General features: G+C 37.7%; 7 protein-coding genes across 10 annotated transcripts; 3 read left to right on the forward strand and 4 right to left on the reverse strand.

The window, feature by feature from the left end:
• The first annotated feature begins 1,479 nt into the window (after window positions 1-1,479).
• On the forward strand, window positions 1,480-2,860 carry Spec2 (CDC42 small effector protein Spec2). Its single transcript, XM_070316530.1, has 2 exons — window positions 1,480-2,184; window positions 2,255-2,860. The coding sequence occupies exons 1-2, from the start codon at window positions 1,924-1,926 to the stop codon at window positions 2,276-2,278; spliced, it is 285 nt and encodes a 94-aa protein (XP_070172631.1). The 5' UTR covers window positions 1,480-1,923; the 3' UTR covers window positions 2,279-2,860.
• On the reverse strand, window positions 2,668-6,991 carry LOC138945182 (uncharacterized). Its single transcript, XM_070316521.1, has 6 exons — window positions 6,785-6,991; window positions 4,761-5,028; window positions 4,325-4,527; window positions 3,997-4,056; window positions 3,433-3,536; window positions 2,668-3,340 (listed from the first exon to the last, which is right to left on the reverse strand). The coding sequence occupies exons 1-6, from the start codon at window positions 6,839-6,841 to the stop codon at window positions 3,079-3,081; spliced, it is 954 nt and encodes a 317-aa protein (XP_070172622.1). The 5' UTR covers window positions 6,842-6,991; the 3' UTR covers window positions 2,668-3,078.
• LOC138945184 (uncharacterized) lies at window positions 6,589-10,914 on the forward strand. Of its 3 annotated transcripts, XM_070316524.1 has the most exons (6): window positions 6,589-7,233; window positions 7,323-7,596; window positions 7,698-7,788; window positions 8,394-8,968; window positions 9,088-9,437; window positions 9,926-10,913. In XM_070316524.1, exons 2-5 carry the CDS (start codon window positions 7,477-7,479, stop codon window positions 9,430-9,432), a joined length of 1,131 nt encoding a protein of 376 aa, XP_070172625.1. In that variant the 5' UTR covers window positions 6,589-7,233; window positions 7,323-7,476; the 3' UTR covers window positions 9,433-9,437; window positions 9,926-10,913. The 3 variants fall into 3 exon arrangements, with proteins under 3 accessions (XP_070172625.1, XP_070172626.1, XP_070172624.1); XM_070316525.1 differs by lacking the exon at window positions 6,589-7,233 and having other exon boundaries at window positions 7,240-7,596; window positions 10,126-10,914; XM_070316523.1 differs by lacking the exon at window positions 6,589-7,233 and having other exon boundaries at window positions 7,240-7,596.
• Window positions 9,574-14,031, reverse strand: LOC138945186 (ninjurin-A). Of its 2 annotated transcripts, XM_070316528.1 has the most exons (4): window positions 13,816-14,031; window positions 13,379-13,759; window positions 12,390-12,667; window positions 9,574-10,674 (listed from the first exon to the last, which is right to left on the reverse strand). In XM_070316528.1, exon 4 carries the CDS (start codon window positions 10,626-10,628, stop codon window positions 9,981-9,983), a length of 648 nt encoding a protein of 215 aa, XP_070172629.1. In that variant the 5' UTR covers window positions 10,629-10,674; window positions 12,390-12,667; window positions 13,379-13,759; window positions 13,816-14,031; the 3' UTR covers window positions 9,574-9,980. The 2 variants fall into 2 exon arrangements, with proteins under 2 accessions (XP_070172629.1, XP_070172630.1); XM_070316529.1 differs by lacking the exons at window positions 12,390-12,667; window positions 13,379-13,759; window positions 13,816-14,031 and adding an exon at window positions 11,160-11,468 and having other exon boundaries at window positions 9,575-10,674.
• On the forward strand, window positions 12,245-15,087 carry LOC138945183 (uncharacterized). The gene is made up of 3 exons (XM_070316522.1): window positions 12,245-13,263; window positions 13,394-13,888; window positions 14,410-15,087. Exons 1-3 carry the CDS (start codon window positions 13,038-13,040, stop codon window positions 14,838-14,840), a joined length of 1,152 nt encoding a protein of 383 aa, XP_070172623.1. The 5' UTR covers window positions 12,245-13,037; the 3' UTR covers window positions 14,841-15,087.
• LOC138945188 (potassium/sodium hyperpolarization-activated cyclic nucleotide-gated channel 2) lies at window positions 13,379-18,789 on the reverse strand. Its single transcript, XM_070316531.1, has 10 exons — window positions 18,724-18,789; window positions 17,980-18,218; window positions 17,642-17,857; window positions 17,158-17,317; window positions 16,954-17,087; window positions 16,628-16,815; window positions 16,120-16,325; window positions 15,605-15,814; window positions 14,413-15,539; window positions 13,379-13,880 (listed from the first exon to the last, which is right to left on the reverse strand). The coding sequence occupies exons 1-9, from the start codon at window positions 18,772-18,774 to the stop codon at window positions 15,228-15,230; spliced, it is 1,716 nt and encodes a 571-aa protein (XP_070172632.1). The 5' UTR covers window positions 18,775-18,789; the 3' UTR covers window positions 13,379-13,880; window positions 14,413-15,227.
• LOC138945185 (pyrimidine-specific ribonucleoside hydrolase RihA-like) lies at window positions 18,789-20,890 on the reverse strand. The gene is made up of 6 exons (XM_070316526.1): window positions 20,453-20,890; window positions 19,997-20,180; window positions 19,797-19,913; window positions 19,581-19,717; window positions 19,061-19,388; window positions 18,789-18,901 (listed from the first exon to the last, which is right to left on the reverse strand). The coding sequence occupies exons 1-6, from the start codon at window positions 20,684-20,686 to the stop codon at window positions 18,873-18,875; spliced, it is 1,029 nt and encodes a 342-aa protein (XP_070172627.1). The 5' UTR covers window positions 20,687-20,890; the 3' UTR covers window positions 18,789-18,872.
• Between the last annotated feature and the right edge of the window lie 159 nt (window positions 20,891-21,049).

Genomic DNA, 21,049 nt, shown 5'->3' on the forward strand with positions numbered 1-21,049 from the left:
GCTTATACTCGTACTGATTGTGAGAAAAATTTCGATAATGCAATTGTATTCCTCTAAATGTCTGTGTATATATCACCCAACGTAACCGAAAAATTTTTACTGTGTGACATTTTATATATGTAAGTATGTTTAGATGTAAATATACGCGCGCACATACACTATGCTAAGCGAATCTACGTATTCGCCATTAAATTACTCGATTATTTGGTATATATGTACGATTAATATATAAGTTTACCTATCTAGTATAACGCTCGCTTTCGCGAGAAGTGTTTCCTTTAAAAAAAAATTCACACGCACGTATAGTTGAAGTATTATAAAAGCCCATTTTCGCAAATTCCACGAATTAAATAGCATATGAATGGCGAGTTTCGTTAATAAAATGCAAGACAGAGTATTTGATCGAGAGAAGATGAGAGATATTAATTCGCTAGATTAAGAGATCATCATTTTAACATTTAACGCTGTAAATAGACAGACTGTGATAATTCTAACAATGTTCGCGCGAATCGTTTGGGAGAATCTTTCCTCCGGGAAAGAGAGGCCACAGTGGTCTATGGAGGTTGATCGAAGAATATTGAGAGAGTGTGAAGGCCTTTGCAGTCAATTTACCGTAAAAGAAATTTAATATATCAAGTTTTAAGCGATGAAAAACGCGGATCTCGAACCGTTCGAACCGGCTCGAAGCGCACCTGTATATAATTTATTTAAATAAAGTGTATTGGCTGGCATTTCGTATACCTCACACCTTCAATCATTTCATTATTCTTTATTGTAGCGGATTTTTTAGACGTTTTTGTAGTCAAACTGTGACTGAAATAATTTTACGAGTGATTTCTAATGATAAATTTTTGTATAAATCGAAAATGATGATTATTCTTATTAGAATAATGTAACGCAAATTTTTTTTGGCAAAAATTAAATTGATTTTCCCTTCATAAAAATGTTCGAACATTGTAAGTTTTGAGTTGTAAAGGAATAAAAAAAAAAGAACTTTTGAAAATTAAGCTCCGCTTAATCTAAATTTAATCCAATAATTTCTCAATTTTTGAAAAATGATAAGTTATTATTTGCTGTTGAAATATTGATATATTTTTTCCAAGACAATTTTTATCTCTCTCTCTCTCTCTTTTTTCTTTTTTTTTAATCGAAAAGTTAACTTCCTTGAGGATATTAAAAAATGAAAATGTTAGCAGACGTAAATAAATTATGAAAATATATATCAATAAATTGAGAAAATATGTTATTCATCTGTTTATTATATATTTATTTTTATCCGGACAATATAAAATATTTTTCGTTCAGTCACTTTTTGCAGAAACTGTACAATCTTAAACGCGTGACAGAGAGCGCCGCGTGAACATCGCGGGAGACTTGTGAGGTCTGTTCTTTACAGCTGAACTGGCTGCACCAGTTCAGAGCCCATCCTTCTCCTTCCAATGTGGACAGAAAAAGATAAACTCTGAACCAGTGCAGCCAGTTCAGCTGCAAAGAACAGACCCTTGGCTTGGATCGCTTTGTTTCCGCCGAATACATATTCCCGTCGTCCATCCTGTCATCGTGTTTACGCTCGCAGGGGACGATGTCCTTCACTGCTGCGAGCCGCGCGTTTCACGCAAATGTTTATTTTACTCGACTCGTCAGCCGTTGAGATCGGGACGCCGAAAGGTCGCGATATCCTTAATAAAGGATCGTAATCTTCGCAGACCTAACCTTGTATGTTGGCTGATCATCGCGCGATATCCCGATCGTTGGAAACGGCCCGTCTGCTTCCCCGACAAAGAGAAAAAGAGTATATCGAGATATAATCGTCTTAATCAGTTGAACTTGTTTATCCAACGGATCGATTTTAAGGTTACCCTCCTCCCGCAAATTAATTCCCGATCTCGAGGATTACGAAACGTTTACGAGAGTACCGTAGACATGGCCGGCGATAGCGAGCTTTGGGTGCAATGTTTCACGTGTTGCCTGACACCACAGGCGACGAGGAACACAGGCAGGCGGAACAACGGCAGGCAGCATCAGAGGCTCAGGATAGACCGGAGCATGATCGGCGTGCCCACGAACTTCCGGCACACGGCGCACATCAGCAGCGGTGACATCGACATGTCGATTGCCCAGCTGGCCGATCTCCAGGCGCAGATGCAGAGGAAAGGTGGCTACAACGGCGATTTCGGCGCCAAGGTACGTTTCAACGTTGAGTCATCCTTAATTTCTTTCCAACCCGAAATCCTTCTTGTTCTTTCTGTTACAGGCCTGCCGAGAGGATTGTTACTAATGTCGCAAATGCAGCGGGGAATATTTAATACGATAGACAGAGAGTGAGAGACATTTTTGGCATGGCGAACCGACGACTGATCTTTTAATATCCGTGTTCCTTACTCGTCGAATAGACGAGTGCATTTCTTTCGTACGCACAAAATTGCATTTGTACTATAATTCGCTTACAGGATTAAGACAAACCTATATACATCGGACAAATCTTTGACTTCCACATTTTGAATATACAAATGTCAGAAAAAATTATTCGTATTATAGGTAATTATTTATACGTTTTTATATCTATACGGAATGTATTTAAGAGCTTCAGATATTTCATAAATTGTGCCTTTCTTAGCGATCTGACACTTAATGTGGAGAAAATATGTTATTACGAGAACTTATAGAGATCGTTTTTATTTGTAAGATTATTCGTAAGATTTATAAAATACGACATTATTTTGTGTAACTAATGTATAAGTAATCATATCACAAAATATCACACATAAATATAATTCTGCAGTTCACATTTCTTATTTTATCATCGAATAATGTTCGCATTTAAGAATATAGAGGAGTATTCGCGATATTCGTATAAAAATTGCATCTCTTGTAGAATAGAGACTCTTAGAATAGACATCTCTGCCTCTGTTAATTAACGATGCAACGATTCTCTCGATGTGTCATGACTTTGTCGAAATATGCTCTTTGATACATATCTTAAAATGCATGATTTTTTATTATTTAAAAAAAAAGAAAAGAAACGTCATTTAAAATACGCTTCAATCGTGTCCTGATTTCTTCCTCCGACTATTATCTTCATTGTCTCCATCGCGTTTTCGATACAGTCGCGGTGGTTTGATTGAAGGAACGCAGATCTAATCCCAGCCCTAGCCTGACAGTGGGATCGCCGATGAACTTGACATGACAGCAACAGCTCGCCGGAAAGCGGAATTGATCCTTGACGATGTTACCACTGCTCTCCACTGCCACCAATTCTCGGTAGATGTATTTCTGCTTGCAGCTGGTCTTGTAACCTTCAGCGAATCCCTGGATCATGTTGCACTCCTTACCATCGTTCCTGCGAAATCGGAGACTCGTTACGGATACGCCACGGATAAATCCATGTGCTATTTTACTTAATCTCTCTTCGAATGGAATCGCAACGCCTACAAGCAAACCTCGATGCGTATTCCTTGCTTCAAGTTGTCCTGATTCACGATGAACAACCACTGTTTCTCCTTGTTTTGTGCGGTCTGCGGATACACCACTCGTTCCTGTGAACCGAGCGCAAAACTTTGCGATTAAATGTTATTCAAATATCTAATGAATAATTCTGATATTACTATCTATTACAATAACATGAGAAGAGGAAAATCGGAGAAATTTAAGGGCATACAGTACAAATGAAAATATTCAATTACATATTATAAAATGCAACTTACATCCAAAAATCAACTTTGATCGATAATAAAGCGGAAAATGATGCTTCGTATATATTTTACACATTGTATTTTTGAAGTTTTGCATTTTTATAAAAAATGATAATTCTATTTGTTTACACATCTCATCTTGAAATGCGCATATAAAAATACTGAAATCTCGGTTGGATTCGCGGATCTGATTTAATTGCCGACATCTCTTTTTTTTTTTTTTTTTACTATATGCTCCTAAATTCTTCGATCTTCTTTTATTACATTTTTTAAAATTTTTGTGGACGAAAGTAGTATCACTTACGTTATATCGGCAAAGGGGCACCTCGTCTGTCGTGTCTATTCTTTGTTCGATGTCGGGCATCTGAAAGATTAAAATCGATATAATTTCGCGTTTGAATCTCGATGTTGGAGTCACGCGAAAACAATCGTTATTTGTGTGTATGATCTAATTAAACATAATATGTTGTCCTTCATACAGACTTACCGAGGTTGTTCTCGGTGGAAAAATATTTTTGTATTTCTTTTTTCGCAAGCCTCAAACATCGAAGATTGAAATTATATTTGTTTCGTTGGCCTCGGTTTTTACATATAACACACACACACACACACTTAAAAATTAAATTATTAACCGGATCGATGCTTTCCAGGAATCTGAGACTGGCGTTTTGTGCTATCGCTGCGTTCACCAGTTGCCTGGGGTAATCGGCAACGTTCTCGCAGAATATACTCTTGTGACAGCCCGACGCCGGCGCCGGCGACGTGACTCTGCCGTCTGTCGGAAAAATGATCTTTTCATCTAGATCCATCCGCAACGACGCGTCCGTGCTCGCCACTGCAAAAGAACAACATATTTTAACGATTATGGATACGAAAGTAAGCGCATTTTTACTTCGCATACATTATTACATAATACAAGGAGAAACAGGACTTAGAGAAAAAACATTTCATAAACCGGCAGTAAAAGTTTTTTTACTCTCTTCAGATTAATTATTGGATTACGGGAATCACCGGAAAAAGGGCGTATCAATGATTTCGACAGCGATCACGCGCAACAACGAAAAGTACCTTCCAACAATCTCCTCTCTCCAGGCGTGGGGATCCCGTCGTTCAAATACTCCGACTGTCTCGAGGTATCCCGCTCCAACGATCTGGTCACCGGGTGATCCTTGGTCTGCCGCGACCATTGTTCCGGTCGCAGTAATTCCTCTCTCTCATACGCCTCCTCGATCAACTTTGAGATCGACGTCTCTTGTATCCAGGGATTTCTGGTGTTCTGCGACGTCTTCGTGAAAGCGCGAGGGTGACCTTCGACTCGTCGCTCCGTCTGATATATCTGAGCGGGAAAGGAAAAATATAGAAATTATCGGGAACGGGAGTTAATTAAATTCGCTATCGTGCGCGAATCATTTTCCTTCTTTAAAAATAAGTCACTTTCCGAGAAGCTAACGGCGCGGATGAGAGATTGGTGCTATCGCGAATGAGTTTGAACGACTGTTGCCGTATTTGTATGAGAGGACGGACGAGCGATAAGAGAGGGAGATGAATCACTTTATTTTTATATACACGAGATAGCCAGGTCCTGTTGCAAGCGAATGCAATTATATAACGCGACGTAGTTACTATGGCGAATGAACACGTGTATGTGAGATAAATAATTTTCTAGAATGTTCTACGTTCTTCATAAAGCTGCTAAGAATCTACACCATTAAAATTGTAAATACTTACGTTATATACCTTAAGCACGTGATTGCGAGATTCGCTGCAAAAATTGTATTATAATTGTAATTGTATATATATATATATATATATATATATATATATATATATATATATATATATATATATTATATATATTTTTGGCCGACAAACTAATCGGTAAAAGGCGCGCAACATAGTTTTACGATGTACGTGCGCGGGTGGGATATCTCGCGTGGTATAATTTAGATTCGCGCTTCCTCACAGCAGCGAGGCGAGTCGCAAAATTACGCATCCGTCGCGATTTCCTGGTATTCCTTGCCTGTGTCATCGTTTTATTAGTTTTATTAGCTCGGCACTTTCGAAGAGTGATGTTTCAATAATTAGCAGCGCACGAGAGATCTTTATACGACCGGTACAAAAGGATTAATATAAAATAAGTTAAAAAGAAAGCAAGATGTACAAGAAAATGTATAAAAGCGTGACATGATGATGAGAGGGGGAGAGAGAGAGAGAGAGAGAGAGAGAGAGAGAGAGAGAGAGAGAGAGAGAGAGAGAGAGAGAAGAATCCACAATGGAAACAAATACAAGAAAGAAATTTTTGAAACACAAACGACTGTGCTAAACACACAGGCTACTTCCAGCATCTTTTCTACAGGGGAAAAAAAATGTCTATATATAATCAGTTATAAATATATATAATTATATGTGAAATTTTCACGTACTTTTTCTTCTTTCGTATAATATTTGTTCGTAGGGGGAAAAAATAATTAAAAGAATAACTTTTTTTTCAATTATTTTTCTTTTTATTATTTTTTTCTGTACACGCGAATAGAGATTATATACAAGAGAAAAGAAACATGTTTTGTACATATTTATATTTTTATTATATGTATATGAATTTTTCTTCCTGAATTATTTTTTATAGACACGTGATGTTTATTGCTATATATATCTATATCGGTGTTTTCGGTTTCTCGAAGATAAAAGATAAAAGACTCGGGTACGTTTTCTACGAAGATATTAAGACACGAATAATATACGGCCATACAATTATGAAATATTATCCAAGGGGGGAGAGGGGGAGAGTAATGCGATTCTATCGTATACTTTTTTTTTTTTTATCATCAGCGATTTGTCACGGATGAGTTTATACATATCTTTCTACTTGGTACAGAATCTAAACACGAGCGTATAAACGAATGTGTTTCAGATATTCGACGATATATATACGAGTTAAAAAAAAAAAGGGAAAATCAGAAAATGTGATACACGCAAAAATGTAAAAAAAATCGACCAACTGATCCCTGAGAATACGGATTTGTATGCGTTTATCCAATGCCTTTACTAAAGGATCGATCGACAGTTTGAACATTCAAAGAACGAATCCTCACCAGGACGAGCGCCAGGTGGTACATCCACCACCTCGTCCAAGGAACACTCAACGTCATTTCAGCGCGATCCCTTGCGATAGGTAGAATTGGTAAATTTTTACAAATCCACGATCCGCTCAGCGAGACGATCGACGCGCGAACGTTCGCGTTCCACTGATCGATCCGTCCACGCAATTCCGACAATTTGAAGTACGCCTTCGCCGCGGATAGACGGACGAGAGAGAGAGAGAGAGAGGGAGAGGGAGAGCAAATGTTGCTTCCGACACGATGGATCAACGAAGTAAGGAGTGAGGGGTCTGCTGACCGTGATGCGGGCATATATGGGCTTGAATATTCCATTCTTTCCACGCGGTTCCTCTTCCATCCCCCCCTCCCCTCTCTCTCTCTCTCTCTCTCTCTCTTTCTCGTCCATTAACGACGTATAGGAGATCCCCTGCGTGCGTGGGAGGGTAAGCATATGCTATAAAATGGCAGCGAAGTACGATTGCGTGTGAGATTTAATTGTTTATTTTTATCGTTTCTTTGTCTCATCGAGAAGCTTGATACTTGATCATCCAAGTTTCACTTGAGAAGCGTGGAAGGAAAGAATGCAGAGCTGAAACGAACAGTAAACAGATCTAGAAAAGCGATCCGGGTTAGGCTAGCGGGATCGAAGCTCACGCTCGCGCTACTTTCGTGTTTATAAACAAAACATGTCGGATATAAGACGCGCGTTATCTGCGTTATGCAAGTATATCAATTCGTTAATAAACGTAGATCTGACACCGGAACACTTGAGACTGGCTAAATCTAATACTCCGGACGAGGATGTTGTAAGTGTGCGGATCGGATATCAGATTCGATTAGTCTACTTAACCTAATCTGTAACCTAACTTGTTTGACAAATGTGTCACGCACATGTGTTTTGTGACAGGCCGTGGCGCTGCGAAACACGCTGTATATTCTGACAATGAGCTGTCGTGCAGCGAGAGAAAAGCGAGACGACATAGATTTCCGGAATCACGGTTTGTTTCAATCGTTTTGGAAAGAAAAATCTGCTCTTCTCAAGGGAAGCATATATATAGCGAATCGAAATATAGGGGCTACTTTTTATTTCAACGTCGTGAAAATTTCTATCTAAATAAATAACTTTTTTTATTAAGCGATATATACTATTTTTTTTTTTTTTTTTTTTTTTTTTAGTGAAACCATATTTTTAATAATCGAGAAAAATTGTAAAGATATTGAAACTAACGAACAATAATAATGGCCTTCTAAATAATCGTGCGCGACTGATAATAAAAAGTAGACATTTTTCTTGGTTTTATACAAGTGTAAAAATAAAACTTCAAACAAACTTTATGTTTATTCGTCTATTTGTTTAAATAAAAATTTTACATGTTATGAGAATATAAAAAAAGAGTGTGAAAAAGAGTACGCTGCATAAAGGAGAAACTTATAGTAATATATAAAAAAGGACGAATAAAAACAAATACGATATCAGTAAACTTTTGTAATGTAGTGAACGTTACCGTTTCGGATCCATTTAATCGCCTTTTACGAGAACGATATTTTACATTGTATTTTAAATTACCTTGTGCGTCGATTGTATTATCGATTGTATTTTTAGATACGCTGACGGCGGTGAAGTTGCACCTCGCGTTCTTGCAGTATCCAGCGATGGAATTTTACAGTCTGTCGCGGAATAGGAACGATTGCAACAGGGATTTATTGATAGCTTTAGCTTGGCTGCTGGGAACACAGAATATCCTGACCGTCGTCCTCCGAGCGAAGCTAGCTAGTAGCGTGCTGGGCGCCGAATGTTCACGCGTGGATCTGCCGGAAGATAATGCGAAAATTTCTCGTACACAAATCGTACGATCGGACGATCAGCTGACAAACACTCTACTTGACGGTATTTTGCATCTGAACGCCAGGGTGAATCTGAATCTGCGAGAAATCGACGAATTGACGCGCGAAAGAGGGAACTTGGTGTCCAAGGTACACGCGGCGAGTATCGACGTGAGCGGTCTTCCGCATTTGAGCGTATGTGAATCGGCATTGACGAAACGCCTCGCGATGACGAGCAACGTTAGCGGAAGTTCTGATGATGAAGTTCGACGGCTGGAATTCCGCGACGCTGGGATTTTGCTGGACACGCGCGCCAAATGGCTGCGGAAGCGACACGCGTTCTTCGATTGGATGGTGAGTCGCAAGCTGCTTGCATCGGATTCTCACGACTTTTTCTTCAATCTGCGAACAGAGCTCCCTTCTCATTATTAATAGAAATATTTTTGGCAACAAAACGACGATGCGTATTACAGGTTACGGTGATTCAGGAGCATAAAAAATCCGTAGAGATGAATCTGAGAGAGATCGATTCGCAGGAACTCGCCGTTTTTAGCTCATTGCTGCATCAAGTGATTAGCGAGAAGCTCCGAGTTCTTACATCCGCGACAGCGGTGGGCATTGAGTCTCGAAACAAGGCCTTGGATTGCCCGTCTCGCGTGCACAGAAGTCAATGTAATGATATCGAGGCGCAGAACTGGTTGGATTATTTGAACGAGGGCCAGAAGCGCGAGGAAGAAGATCTTCAACGGAATAGGAAATGGCTAGCCGACGAATTAGAAAGAATGCTGAAGTTGATACCATCCACTATTCGCATTTAATCGAGGTATTATTATTTTCCTCTTGTATTAAAAATGTATACACATATACATTTAAAAGATTTATTACTTATTACTACGCAGTATAAAAATTTTATAAATTATTATCATGTAAAATTAAAAAAGATGTCTTTTGTTAAATTATCCACGAGAATAAATCGTTTACGTATTCAATGAGTTATATAAATAAATGAATGTAATTTATAATGAGCTATAAGTAATGTGTGCAAAATGATTTAACGTGATACGCTAAAATATTTTTCGCTTTTGATATTATTAGTAATTCGATATTGCTGCAATAAAAAAAATCTCAATTTTCAATTATTGTACCAGATAATTAATACGTAGTAAATAAATAATAATACACAAAAAAATAATTTTATGTGAAAATTTGCATTTCAAATTAAACTTTTACTAATATCTTGTAAAAAAACAATACACATATAACATATTTAATATTAAATGTAACGCGTATGCATTTTATGTATGGTGATAGCGTATCGTCGATAAAGAGAGCGGTAACAATAAAAGATAGAGAAGGGAAAGACTGGCTATGTCGAGATGACGTTTATCTGGTCGACGACGCCAAACGATGAAATAAAGACATTGAGTATCGTGACGAGGAAAATACCGACGACCGTCCAGTTGTTAGCCTTATTGGCTTTGCACATCTGCTCATGCTCCTTGACGTTGTAGACGCTGTTCCAGATGAGGCCGATACCCACGGCGATCTGCAGGAACAGGCTCATGCTGATCATGGTGAGCGACGGGTAAAAGTAAGGATGCCGGCCATCCGTTTGGAGAACGTAGCGCATCTGATTCGCGTTGGCAGAGAGTAATGCCAGGTCCATCATACCTTGGGCGAGAGTCTTCTTATGCTGATAGACGTTTACATCAGGAGTGGAGATCTGTATGTTCGGCGGGACGGACCAGCCCGGTTCCATTCCGTTTCTACCGTCGAAGCCAGTCACCGGCTTATCGTTCCCGTCAATATCGATCGCTGTTCTGGAGATCGAAGGCCTTCGTGTTGTATCTCGCGGGTTGTTCGCGAGATCTTCAGTCTCGGCGGTAAAACCAGCGCGCGAAAACACGGACGGAATTGCCTCCGTATTGTTGGACGTCAACGGCCTCGCCGACTCATCGTGCATTTCGTCCAGATACATTATTTCATCACCATCAGTCTTCGTTCTGCTGTCCATGCTGCCAGGAAACGGAATCAAATTCACGCCAGTTGAGAAATACCACCTGTGAAAAAACGTATTTTATTTTACCTCCCATTCAAATTATTTCGTGCGCGAAGGAGTGTTATTCTACATTCGAGAATATATTTTTGTCGTTATCGTGACCGGGAAACCGCAAACATACCTCAAGATGATTAAAAGTTTCACACATTTTACATATCGCACTATTACATTCTGACATTTGCTATTGTTAATTGAGACTTGTTGTCATACAAAACTACTTCACTCGCGTCTTTTACATAAATCCAAAAAATATATGCTAATAATATTTATAATATATTTATGTTTTATATAAATATATAAAAATTTAATTCATACTCCTAAAATCTCTTTGTGAATGTGTGTAGCTATTTTGCACTTGCATTTTTCATCACGGAGCACAATAAAATATCACTCAGTTATTCTTTAGATTATCAGCGTTTCAAAAATTTAAATTTAAATTTTATATTTTATTTTATTTACTTTTTCTTTACTTGCTCATTCGCTTACCGTAAATTATATAAATCACCAGGTTTTTTTTAGGACGCTCTTTTCTGTCCTTCGTGCAACGATCCACGATATGGACTGTCCTGCACGCGTGACGTACTTTGGTCTACTGATCTTACCGCCGCGCGACGCGACTGATTCATTCATCCTCACGTCACGATCTGCCACTACTAATATTATAGCGGGAATGTACCATGATCGCGTATTTTCCCTGGATCGTTTCGAACAACATGTGATCGTTAACGCAATTAAAAAAACGCACGCTTGGCTCCATGAGTTATTAAAACTCGCAATTATTTCTCTATTATATATATCTGTGTTCTCAAGATTTTTCTATGATAGTTTGCAATATTGAACGAGCGGACAGATTTTTATATAACATGTATAATCTTAAAAAATTCGACGTATTAATTTATTACATTACTATCAAAGATGTATCAAAAATTTATTTATAATTAATTCTTCAGAGACTGCCTCTATAAATAAAATATCTTTATAGATAAAAATATAATATACAGAAAACAATATTAAGCATTAAATATGATTTCAACGCGCTATAAAAAATCTATCAAATATAAATACAAATATAAATTCAATAGAATTTAATAAAAATCTTTACTACAGTTTCTTGTACAAAACATTTTAGTGATAGTGTGAGACAGTCTTATATCTAATTGATTCAGTATATACGAGAAGAATTGACTATTTTTGACGAACTCGGGATGAATCTTCAACGAAACAGACACATGCACACACTTCTCGTTTGATCGCTGCACTAGCTAACCGATTATTCTATTTTCCGTTAATACTTCGCGAATATTTTATTAGCAATATTTTAGTGGACAGAAATCAAAAAAGGAATCAAACGGGTATGGCTTTACGACTGTCGCGTGTTCCATCCACATGTTTCAATCGAGGTCTAACAGTAGACTGTCCGCGCATCAAGGTCTTTTGGCAAAATTGGAAAGAGAATGACAGTGATCTAGGAAAGTGTATTCGTTGCTATAAATAAATACAAATGTATCGACTTAATGCTGATCTTTTTCCCGCTTCCTGATTTTAACGGCGCAACAAGAATGTTTCAATTTTTCTGCTTTCGCAAATTTACGCGTAGCGTGATAATGATATTTGTAATATTCATGAGAGCATTTTGAATTAACATTCGCATCTCGTCTTCCGATCTGGAAATATGTAATTCGAGATACGTTGAGAAAAACATGTATTTTGACTTACCTTGCGCTTACGTGACGCACGCAAATTCACGCGTGACCCAGTTCGTTACCGAGAAAAGTAGATCCTGAGCTGTTCATGGTACGGACTCGCAGCAAAAGCTCCTAAATTAATTCGGCTTTCCTTTGGCTGGATCCAAAATTACGTTTCGGAGTAATGTCCACGAATCCCAATTATAGGATAATAGGGAAATATGTAGAAAATGTAGACAGTTGAATGCAATGGCGTCCAATGCTGCTTTAAGTCGACGGTTTTGAAAAGCTCCCATATCCATTTTATTTCTGAAAAATACGAAATATTGTAATCGTTAAAATTACAGTATTTTGAAAACTTCAAGATATTAATCTTACACAGAAAAATGTAAATTCAGATCAATTTTCGTGATCTCTAATTTTATAGTATTTTTCCCGATTATAATGATAAGTCAGTTTGATATCGAATTATCATGTCGCCAAGGAGACCGGTGTCAAGAGTGGGAGCGAGATTTCCGGGATTCTTATATGATGGTCCTGGATATTTTTCAAAAATGGAGGACAGCAGCGATGGTTTTCATTGAGTTTCTCTCGCTCTGGAAAAACGTGCTTCGGAAACAACATGCTTCCGTCTCTGTTGACCGCTCGTTGAATCGCGTATTCGTTATGTAATCCCCAAATGACCGCGAGCGGTAAAGAAAAATTGATCGACAAGAATATGGAATCGCACGAGTGTTGCTCTCGTTGCCGCGGTAAATCGATTATCTGGCAGAGCGATGACGATCTTCGAAAGTTTTATCGATCTAAATGTATCTTGGAAAAGTCGAAAACGCCTTCTAGTCCGAGAAAACATGTGCCTGGATGTCTCAGATCTCGAAGAATTTTTGAAGACGAAGAACAACATGGTGAGATTAAAACTGTTTCTCTTTTTCATTAAAAAGTATTCCAGCGATATTCGAAATTTTAATAATCAAGTACATTAATTTGAAATTTTTTTCAGAGTAGTAATATTATAAGAACCTTCTTTTGTTCCAGGAATCGCCATCTGTGCCGATAAATTCGCTCTGGCAAAGAGATTGCACGCGGAAAACCTGCAACATCAGCCACTCCCGGACCGAGTAGATGACTCCATTTTCAAGAAAGGATATCGTTCTTGTTCGGCGGGCTGCGAACGAGATGCCGAGTATCAGGATCAAGATGACGTTGTTGCTGCGACGTTGGAAACAGAGGGTCATCTGTTCGGGCCCGCGCTCGGCTGCAAGAAGCCAAAGACCAGAATGGACCTGGCGATCTGTTGGGAAACGCCAATGGATCCAGTGTACGAGCCGCGCAGACCGATGCACATCGATGGTTCCGAAAGCGGCGCGGCGCCAGCGATTTTCGCCTTGATCCAGCACACGCCTGCACCGAAGAATCATGAGCTCCTGGTTCGTAACGAAGAAAAGGTTGAGCATTACCATTGTGCGAGACGGCAAGAGGCGCATAAGAAGAATCCGAAAAATCATTGCTGCTGTGGTTGCTCCTGCAACGGTAAGGAATTAACGGCACAGTATATACGAAATGATTATGCAGTGATTTAATTGAATTTTTTAAAAATATTAGTTCAATTATTTTAATTGTGATTAGCGCTGTATTTTTTTTATAATATATATAATATATATTTATTTATTATACATATTTTTTATTCCATATAAAAAAAAAAAATTATTATAATTATATCTTAAAATATACAATTACAATTGCACACTGGTACTAGGTTGTATATACATACTAGTTTGTATATACATATTGTATAGTACATACATACATACATACATATATATATATATATATATATATATATATATATATATATATATATATAAAATTCATGCAAATGTATTATTTTTTAAGAATTAGTTGATATTAATTGAATTAATTAATGAATATGTTACAATACAATTATTTGTTGTTATGGCTTGCGCTCATATCATATATGCGCAATAATTAATCTCAGAAAACATTAAACATAATATATAAAGTTATACATATAACAATAGATTTGGTTGCAGAACCTCGTGATAAACTTCGCCGAAGCAGGAAATCGGCACGATCGAATTCCGTGTCACGCATCACCGAGCGCAAATGCGCCGCGTGTCAAGACGGCGAGCCGGAAGCAGAATCCGAGCGGAGAAGGAGGAGCCGAGAGGATCCGAGACTGATCAGATCTGCGGTGGGTGTCGCGCTTGGTCTCGAGCAGAGATGCCGAACGATGACAGCCGACGACGGGGCACGTAGAAATGGATTACCGCCTGCGAGGGTGACGGTGCCACGACCGAGAACTCCGTTCGCTAAACGCGCCTTCTGCATCGACACTCTGGCGCCGCCGTTCAGCGTGGTGAGCGGTTGCCGGGACGCCGATTACCCCGAGCACTGGCGGCTTATGTCCGTATATCAGCAGTCTTACAGGAATCCGCAGAAACGAAGATCTCGCCGCTTTTGATCGAAGCGGAAAAGATCAAGAGAAGAACTCTGACTCGCTGTCGAGTTGATTCTTCGAATGTTAACTTTTTTGAGATAATAAGCTTTATGATCCTTATAAGAAACTGTTGCTTATCAATTTGTTTATTGTTGATTGTTAATTTGTTACAATAACGTTGAGAGTTCAATGATTCCGTTGAATTGTTTCGATATATCGTTAAACAAATAATTAACTGCCATTGACCAGATTTCCTGGCGTAATAAAAACATTGTCCCCATTATAATTAATAATAAAGTATAAACGTAAAATATAACTAACATGAAAAAAAAAAATAAAAACGAGACGAATAAAATACTGAAAATGATTTCGAAATCGATAAGTATGACGAGTTAAAACAGAAAACTTATCTTATTCGTCGAGTCTCGCCATACCGTTCCTCTTCTTGGCCTTTATGCTGCTGATGTTAACGTTTTCGAATGACGGCAACGCATCCGGCTCGTGGTCCTTCTTAAGCAGCGGCGTCTGTTCCAGCCGCGCGAGAGCGACATTCTGGAGATGGGCCAAGAGATCGGGATAGGGCGCCAAAGCGTGTTGAAAATCGGAGCGTGACAGGATATAGATCTCGCAGTTCTCGATGGCGATGACGCTGGCGATCCAATGCTCATCCTCGATCACTAGGGCCAATTCGCCAAAGTACGCGCCGTCCTCCATGTGGTAGATCTGCGCACGTGAAGTCCAAGAAATTCGAGAAATAAGAAGTTACTTTATTTTTACGTTCGCCTCACCTCCTTCCCAACGTTGTTGTAGACAGCCACGGTGCCGGAAGCAATAAAGTACAAGGCGTCGCCGCGTGTCCCGGCTCTGACCAACGCGTCGTTCGGCATGAAAATCTCGGAGCACACGGAACTAATCAATTGCGTCACTACTAACTGCGGCAAGTGTCCAAATAGCCTCACGTTATTCAACAATCGTAGATAGCTGTGCAGAAGAAGCTTCTGAAAAACGAGAAGATTGATTTTATATAAGAAACATATTTGATTTAGGGAATTTTTACAATATATTGTTCTTATGTCTTACATACAGAACGATTTAGAAAATTTTAGACTGGCAATACTATGTTTTATTGCATTGTTATCGTTCAAGATATTATGACGGAATCGAAAAGGTCCTCGCAACAATTCCTTATAATGGCTTTAAAGAAATTTGCGATCGCGCAATGGAATTATCTTAAAGGGAATATAGTTTGAATATGACTATAATATGTAAAACAATTCCGAAGACTTTCTATTCAAAGCTGTACCTCTCGCAAGTAAGGCGATACGTGATTGATTATTATCTTATCCCTCTCGAATCCCTTTTTGTTGCGGTAATTATAGTAGCTCAGCAATCGTCGCTGCAAAGAATGCGGCAATTCTTTGTACGTCATGTATTGTTGCAGCTGCTGGATTAATTTCAAATGTCTCTTGTTGGTCGAATGAAACGTCGTCATCAATTGCAAGATTCGCGCTGCGCGATTCGAATAGAAGAGAGTTAGCATATTTCGAATAGTATATTTGATTTAGGAATAGTTTGGACAAATTCTAATAAAAATTATTTCAAGAAATTTAATAGGGATACAGCATCCAAGTATATGTGTGTGTGTGTGTGTGTGTGTGTGTGTGTGTGTGTGTGTGTGTGTGTGTATGTGTATCTCTAATTCTTTTTCTTGATTAATAATTTAAATAATTTTTATTGTAAATTTTTAATTTAATTATTGACTTTGGCGATATTAATCTTTTTAATTAATTTATTAAAAATTATCATTGTACCCAGCAGATACACGAATCCAAGAAATCCGAAGATAGACAAGATTAGATTGTATATAATGTCTTCTGGTGCGCTGACATCCAAATATTGCGCAGCTCCAATTAGGGCGATGATAGCTCGGTTAATGCACGTCAGGTAAATCTTGTATTTCGTTTCCCTCTTCTCCATGTAAGGCGATCGTATCCAAGATCTGCAATTTATCCTTCTCTTATTATATTCTTGGCGCTGTTGTATTTTTATTGGCAGGAAAAGAGAGAAAAGTGATTTAGCGAATTTAAATTTTTCGTATAAAGAATATGATATAGAGACATTCTATCGATTACTTAACGGATCTTTCTGTCCGGCTATCTTGTCAACCACCAATGGTAGATAATACTCTATACAGGCGGCCCAATGTACGCTCACAACGATGATGATGCCCATCTCCGCTATTTTGTACAGGTGAAAATTAATTCGGTATACCTAGAATTTTAATTATCTGTGTGAGTAGAATCGATTCCGTCGAATCGCGATGAAGATATATCATCCTGACGTGATAGAGTTTGCGTGAGTAAACGATGACGGTTCGTATCCTCAGTATTTTCAGCAAATTCAACGAGGTCAGGTACCACATCGAGTCGGTGAGCACGACGATAAATTCCAACGGTAATACGGATAACGCGTCCACGATGAAGAAATCTCGTAGATACTTGCTACGATGATAGCGTCACGTAGTGTTGAAAAAAAAAAAAAAAATAGAAAATCACTCATTTTTCCAAATCTTTAAATTCATATTTTTTCAAAGTGTCCACTCAGTAAAACATTCCTGGAGAATTCTCTAATGTTCCAGATATTTTTGTTCAAATTTCCAAGTAAAGAGAATTTATAGATGTAATCTTTTTGATAATTTAAAAAAAAATTTGTTGCATGTAATCGTATAATCTCCGTTCTTTTCTTTAAATATCGATTTTAGAATGATTTGAGAAAAGTAAGTTTTTTTATTGTAGATTCAAGATTAGTATGCCATTTTCGTATACCTTGCTACGACCCTCGGATCCAGAATCACCAGTTGCGTACGAGAATCGTAGTGACCGGTGAAAAACCTGATTATTATGTCGCATATGAGCATGGCGTCGATCGCGTGATTGTACATATACCATTTCGCGCATTCGTCAAAATAAAATGTAAGGAAAACCGGGGTGATGAGCAGAACAGCTATGATGAACAGCGTCATGACAGACTCCCAAAATATTCTACATATAAGAAACTTTATTCAATGTCAGTTGAATTTTATTTCAAGATAAAATAGATTCTTAATTCAATTTCTTGATTGAGTCTTCCATTTTTCGTGCAGAAACGAGAGTTTGTGACTGACCTGAAGGAACTGAAAGGATGGATCATATAAGGATGGGATTTGAGATGATGACTGATCTCGTAATCAATCGCCCGAGTACTCTTCAGGCACCATCGCGTGAACGGGTGCAGTCGCGACGTTATCCGTGTTCCGAGAAACCAACGACGTATCCTGGACCAAGCGGAACTCCCGGGTATCGTTCTCGTCAATGGATCTTCTTTCGGAGATACTTCGCAAACATGTTCCACGCGGGGCTCATGCTGTAGTTATTATCGCTCGCTTTGTTATTATCTTTATTCTAAGCAATCTACATATTATTATAAAAATAATAATATGTGTGTATTCCAATTTAGAACGCTTTAAAGCTTTCCGAGAGATATTACTGCCTTTGTTTAAATTCATCGTTTCATACAGTTGCAAATTATTGCAATATTGGGAGGAATTATTTTGTATTATATTAAATTATTCACTCCAATTCATACAAAAATATAAACAATTTTATTGTAATTATTATAACTTTATTATTATATAGTGGATTTTCAAATAACACAATGTCTAACATGTTTTAAAAATATATTTTAAAAATTTACACACTTTTTCAAATATTTTATATGTATTGTAAAATAAAAATACACATACACACTTTTCTATATTTAATGAACTTTCTACCAAATTATGTGCTCATACAATTAAAGATTATTGAATAGGTATAAAAATAGGAAGTAATTTTGTCTTCTTGGTGTATCCTAAGTGATAGTTACATACCTGGACAGTTGGTGCTGTCATAGAATAGGGCACGAAAGCCATTAAATCCATTATTTGTTTGAGAATGTAATCTTGAAAATAAATCTTCTAGTCTCCTCCCAACTAGATGTCTTTTTTCTCTCCAATTTCCGTTCCGCCTTTTCATATAATCACTCTATCACACTATCATATTTAATCTCTGTAAATCCATTTAAAAAATGACATTTAAATATGGAAATATTTTAGATATTATATAGAAAAATCATTTCTATATAATCCTAAGTCAAAAAATTAGACTGCATATTTGTCTTTATAATCGCCGATGTCAACATTTTTGAGCGCGGGAAATAATAATCACCCCGTATTGTACACACAGCATTCACCAATATCTCCTTAAATATCTCTGAATCAAAATCGTTTATCAGATTTATATTTGGTTTATTTGATAGCATATGATCGAGAACAATTTGGCCCCGGGTTCTGTTGCCACCCAACTCGACATCCGCGTGCCACGAAACGACTTCCTTGGCCATACCAGGTATCATGACGATCCCGGCTAAGAAAGCGTCGCACATTATATAATGACTAAAATGCTTCTTGGCTTGGGCGCGTCTGCCATCCTCGATTTTGTTCAACATGCGCACACAGGGCGTATGTATCTTGCCCAATACATCCCTTCGCCAGTCCTGAAAGATTATTTTCAGTTAGTATCGTTCCATATTAATAAAATCTGACAATAATCACTAATGGTGTAATTAATGTAATAATCGCTAATGAATACTGTTATATTTATATAACATATACATTTTTATCTAGTAATTGTCCAATACAATAATTTTTTGATAACTTTTAGTAATTACAAATAAAATTGTATGTACATGTGTGACTTGAGACTTTAAACAGGCCTCCCATGGCAACAACCATAGCAGCTTGATATTGCTGTTGAGCACAATGTGCGCGCTCTCTGGATCTGTATAGAAATTAAATTCTGCCTGCGAAGTTATGTTACCCTGCCCTTGAAACATTTTTTAAACAGGACTTAGAAGAATGCTTTTTCCATTAGACTCAATAACACAAATAATTATTAAAGTTACCAGTTGAATTTCCTCCCATCACAAAAAACTCCTTTACATTATTTACAAAATCAGGGTACATTTTTATAGCCATTGCTACATTTGTCAAGGGACCCAAACAGACCACAGAGATGTTACCTTGATTAAAATATGAAATTGATAAATAAAATGCATTGAATTAATATTGCATATTATCTAACTATGACAAAAAGACATATTACTAGGATTCTCTGATATAATTCTGTGCAGAGCGCACACAGCATGTTCCTTCTGCAGTCTATCCATATCTGGCTCATCAGTGTACACATCTCCAAATCCATCGGATCCATGATATCTCTCCGATGCTGCCTCCTTGACATTTGGAGTATTCAGTAAAGGCGAGCATGCGCCTCGATAAACTGGTATCTATGAAAATAATCTTAAATATAAAGTTTTCAATCCTCCATATAGTTGATATCTTTAATATTAATGTAAACATATCTCAGAAAACATATTTTTTGTAGAAACTTTTTGTAGAAATTTTTTGTTTGTTCTTAACTAATTAATCTAAAATTACGAATGATTTAAAAACGTACAGCAAAGAAAAATTGAAATGTATGGTAAAGATTTCCATTGATAAATCAAGCGATGCAACTTTTGTGTCAAGTAAATGATAGATATAAATTTGCATAACTTACTTCCGGGCAACCACATACATTCAGCGTTCTGAATACATTTTTCACCACATTGTCTACGTTGGTGTTCCCGTTAACGCAAGTCACGGCTTTAACTTTGATTTTGTTACTGACGTGACCTGCCAAGAGAATAATCAAAGCTAAAGCGTCGTCTAAACCGGCGTCGCAATCTACGACGATGCTCTTCGGAGCTTTCACTTTACACATATCTATCATAGGTTTAATCACCGGTAACATTTTTATTCCGAAAATGCAAATATGGTAAGGATAAGTTAAAGGAGACCGAGAAAAAGTTTAGAATACAACTCGTGAGATACAACGTACATACACACATGTAGCAGACTGTTAGTGCCGGTCCACAATAGGTGATTTAAGCCCTAAGTCTTAAGAAATTGACACAGTCGAGTATTCTCTTCATACTTAATCGTGATTGGTCAATTTCTTAAGGTTTAGAGCTTAAATCACCTGTTGTGGACCGGTACTAAGTGCCTAACAATTCTGAATTGGTCGCGTCTGCGCACATGAGCGCTCAATTTGATGCTAGTTTAGGGATAATTGAAATATTTTATAATTGTGCAATATTTTTAATTTTTATAATAT

The sequence above is a fragment of the Polyergus mexicanus genome, unplaced genomic scaffold (assembly GCF_030449975.1).
Source record: "Polyergus mexicanus isolate NDT 795.1 unplaced genomic scaffold, iyPolMexi1.0 SCAF_3, whole genome shotgun sequence".
NCBI lineage: Eukaryota > Metazoa > Arthropoda > Insecta > Hymenoptera > Formicidae > Polyergus > Polyergus mexicanus.

Excerpts from the sequence above, each read along its gene's own strand:
- LOC138945184 (XM_070316524.1), top strand. The coding sequence starts at position 7,477 with ATGTCGGATATAAGACGCGCGTTATCTGCGTTATGCAAGTATATCAAT. Across the intron at positions 7,597-7,697 it reads ATACTCCGGACGAGGATGTT|GCCGTGGCGCTGCGAAACAC; the intron begins GTAAGTGTGCGG and ends GTTTTGTGACAG. Across the intron at positions 8,969-9,087 it reads ACGCGTTCTTCGATTGGATG|GTTACGGTGATTCAGGAGCA; the intron begins GTGAGTCGCAAG and ends TGCGTATTACAG.
- LOC138945185 (XM_070316526.1), bottom strand. The coding sequence starts at position 20,686 with ATGTTACCGGTGATTAAACCTATGATAGATATGTGTAAAGTGAAAGCT. Across the intron at positions 20,181-20,452 it reads ATGTATGTGGTTGCCCGGAA|ATACCAGTTTATCGAGGCGC; the intron begins GTAAGTTATGCA and ends TTATTTTCATAG. Across the intron at positions 18,902-19,060 it reads TGCTGTGTGTACAATACGGG|AGATTAAATATGATAGTGTG; the intron begins GTGATTATTATT and ends ATGGATTTACAG.
- LOC138945183 (XM_070316522.1), top strand. The coding sequence starts at position 13,038 with ATGACCGCGAGCGGTAAAGAAAAATTGATCGACAAGAATATGGAATCG. Across the intron at positions 13,264-13,393 it reads TGAAGACGAAGAACAACATG|GAATCGCCATCTGTGCCGAT; the intron begins GTGAGATTAAAA and ends CTTTTGTTCCAG. Across the intron at positions 13,889-14,409 it reads CTGTGGTTGCTCCTGCAACG|AACCTCGTGATAAACTTCGC; the intron begins GTAAGGAATTAA and ends ATTTGGTTGCAG.
- LOC138945188 (XM_070316531.1), bottom strand. The coding sequence starts at position 18,774 with ATGGATTTAATGGCTTTCGTGCCCTATTCTATGACAGCACCAACTGTC. Across the intron at positions 16,816-16,953 it reads ATAGCCGGACAGAAAGATCC|ATCTTGGATACGATCGCCTT; the intron begins GTTAAGTAATCG and ends GATAAATTGCAG. Across the intron at positions 15,540-15,604 it reads ACAACAACGTTGGGAAGGAG|ATCTACCACATGGAGGACGG; the intron begins GTGAGGCGAACG and ends TCACGTGCGCAG.
- LOC138945186 (XM_070316528.1), bottom strand. The coding sequence starts at position 10,628 with ATGGACAGCAGAACGAAGACTGATGGTGATGAAATAATGTATCTGGAC.
- LOC138945182 (XM_070316521.1), bottom strand. The coding sequence starts at position 6,841 with ATGACGTTGAGTGTTCCTTGGACGAGGTGGTGGATGTACCACCTGGCG. Across the intron at positions 4,057-4,324 it reads TCCTGGAAAGCATCGATCCG|ATGCCCGACATCGAACAAAG; the intron begins GTTAATAATTTA and ends TTAATCTTTCAG. Across the intron at positions 3,341-3,432 it reads ATACGCATCGAGGTTTGCTT|GAACGATGGTAAGGAGTGCA; the intron begins GTAGGCGTTGCG and ends CCGATTTCGCAG.
- Spec2 (XM_070316530.1), top strand. The coding sequence starts at position 1,924 with ATGGCCGGCGATAGCGAGCTTTGGGTGCAATGTTTCACGTGTTGCCTG. Across the intron at positions 2,185-2,254 it reads ACGGCGATTTCGGCGCCAAG|GCCTGCCGAGAGGATTGTTA; the intron begins GTACGTTTCAAC and ends TTTCTGTTACAG.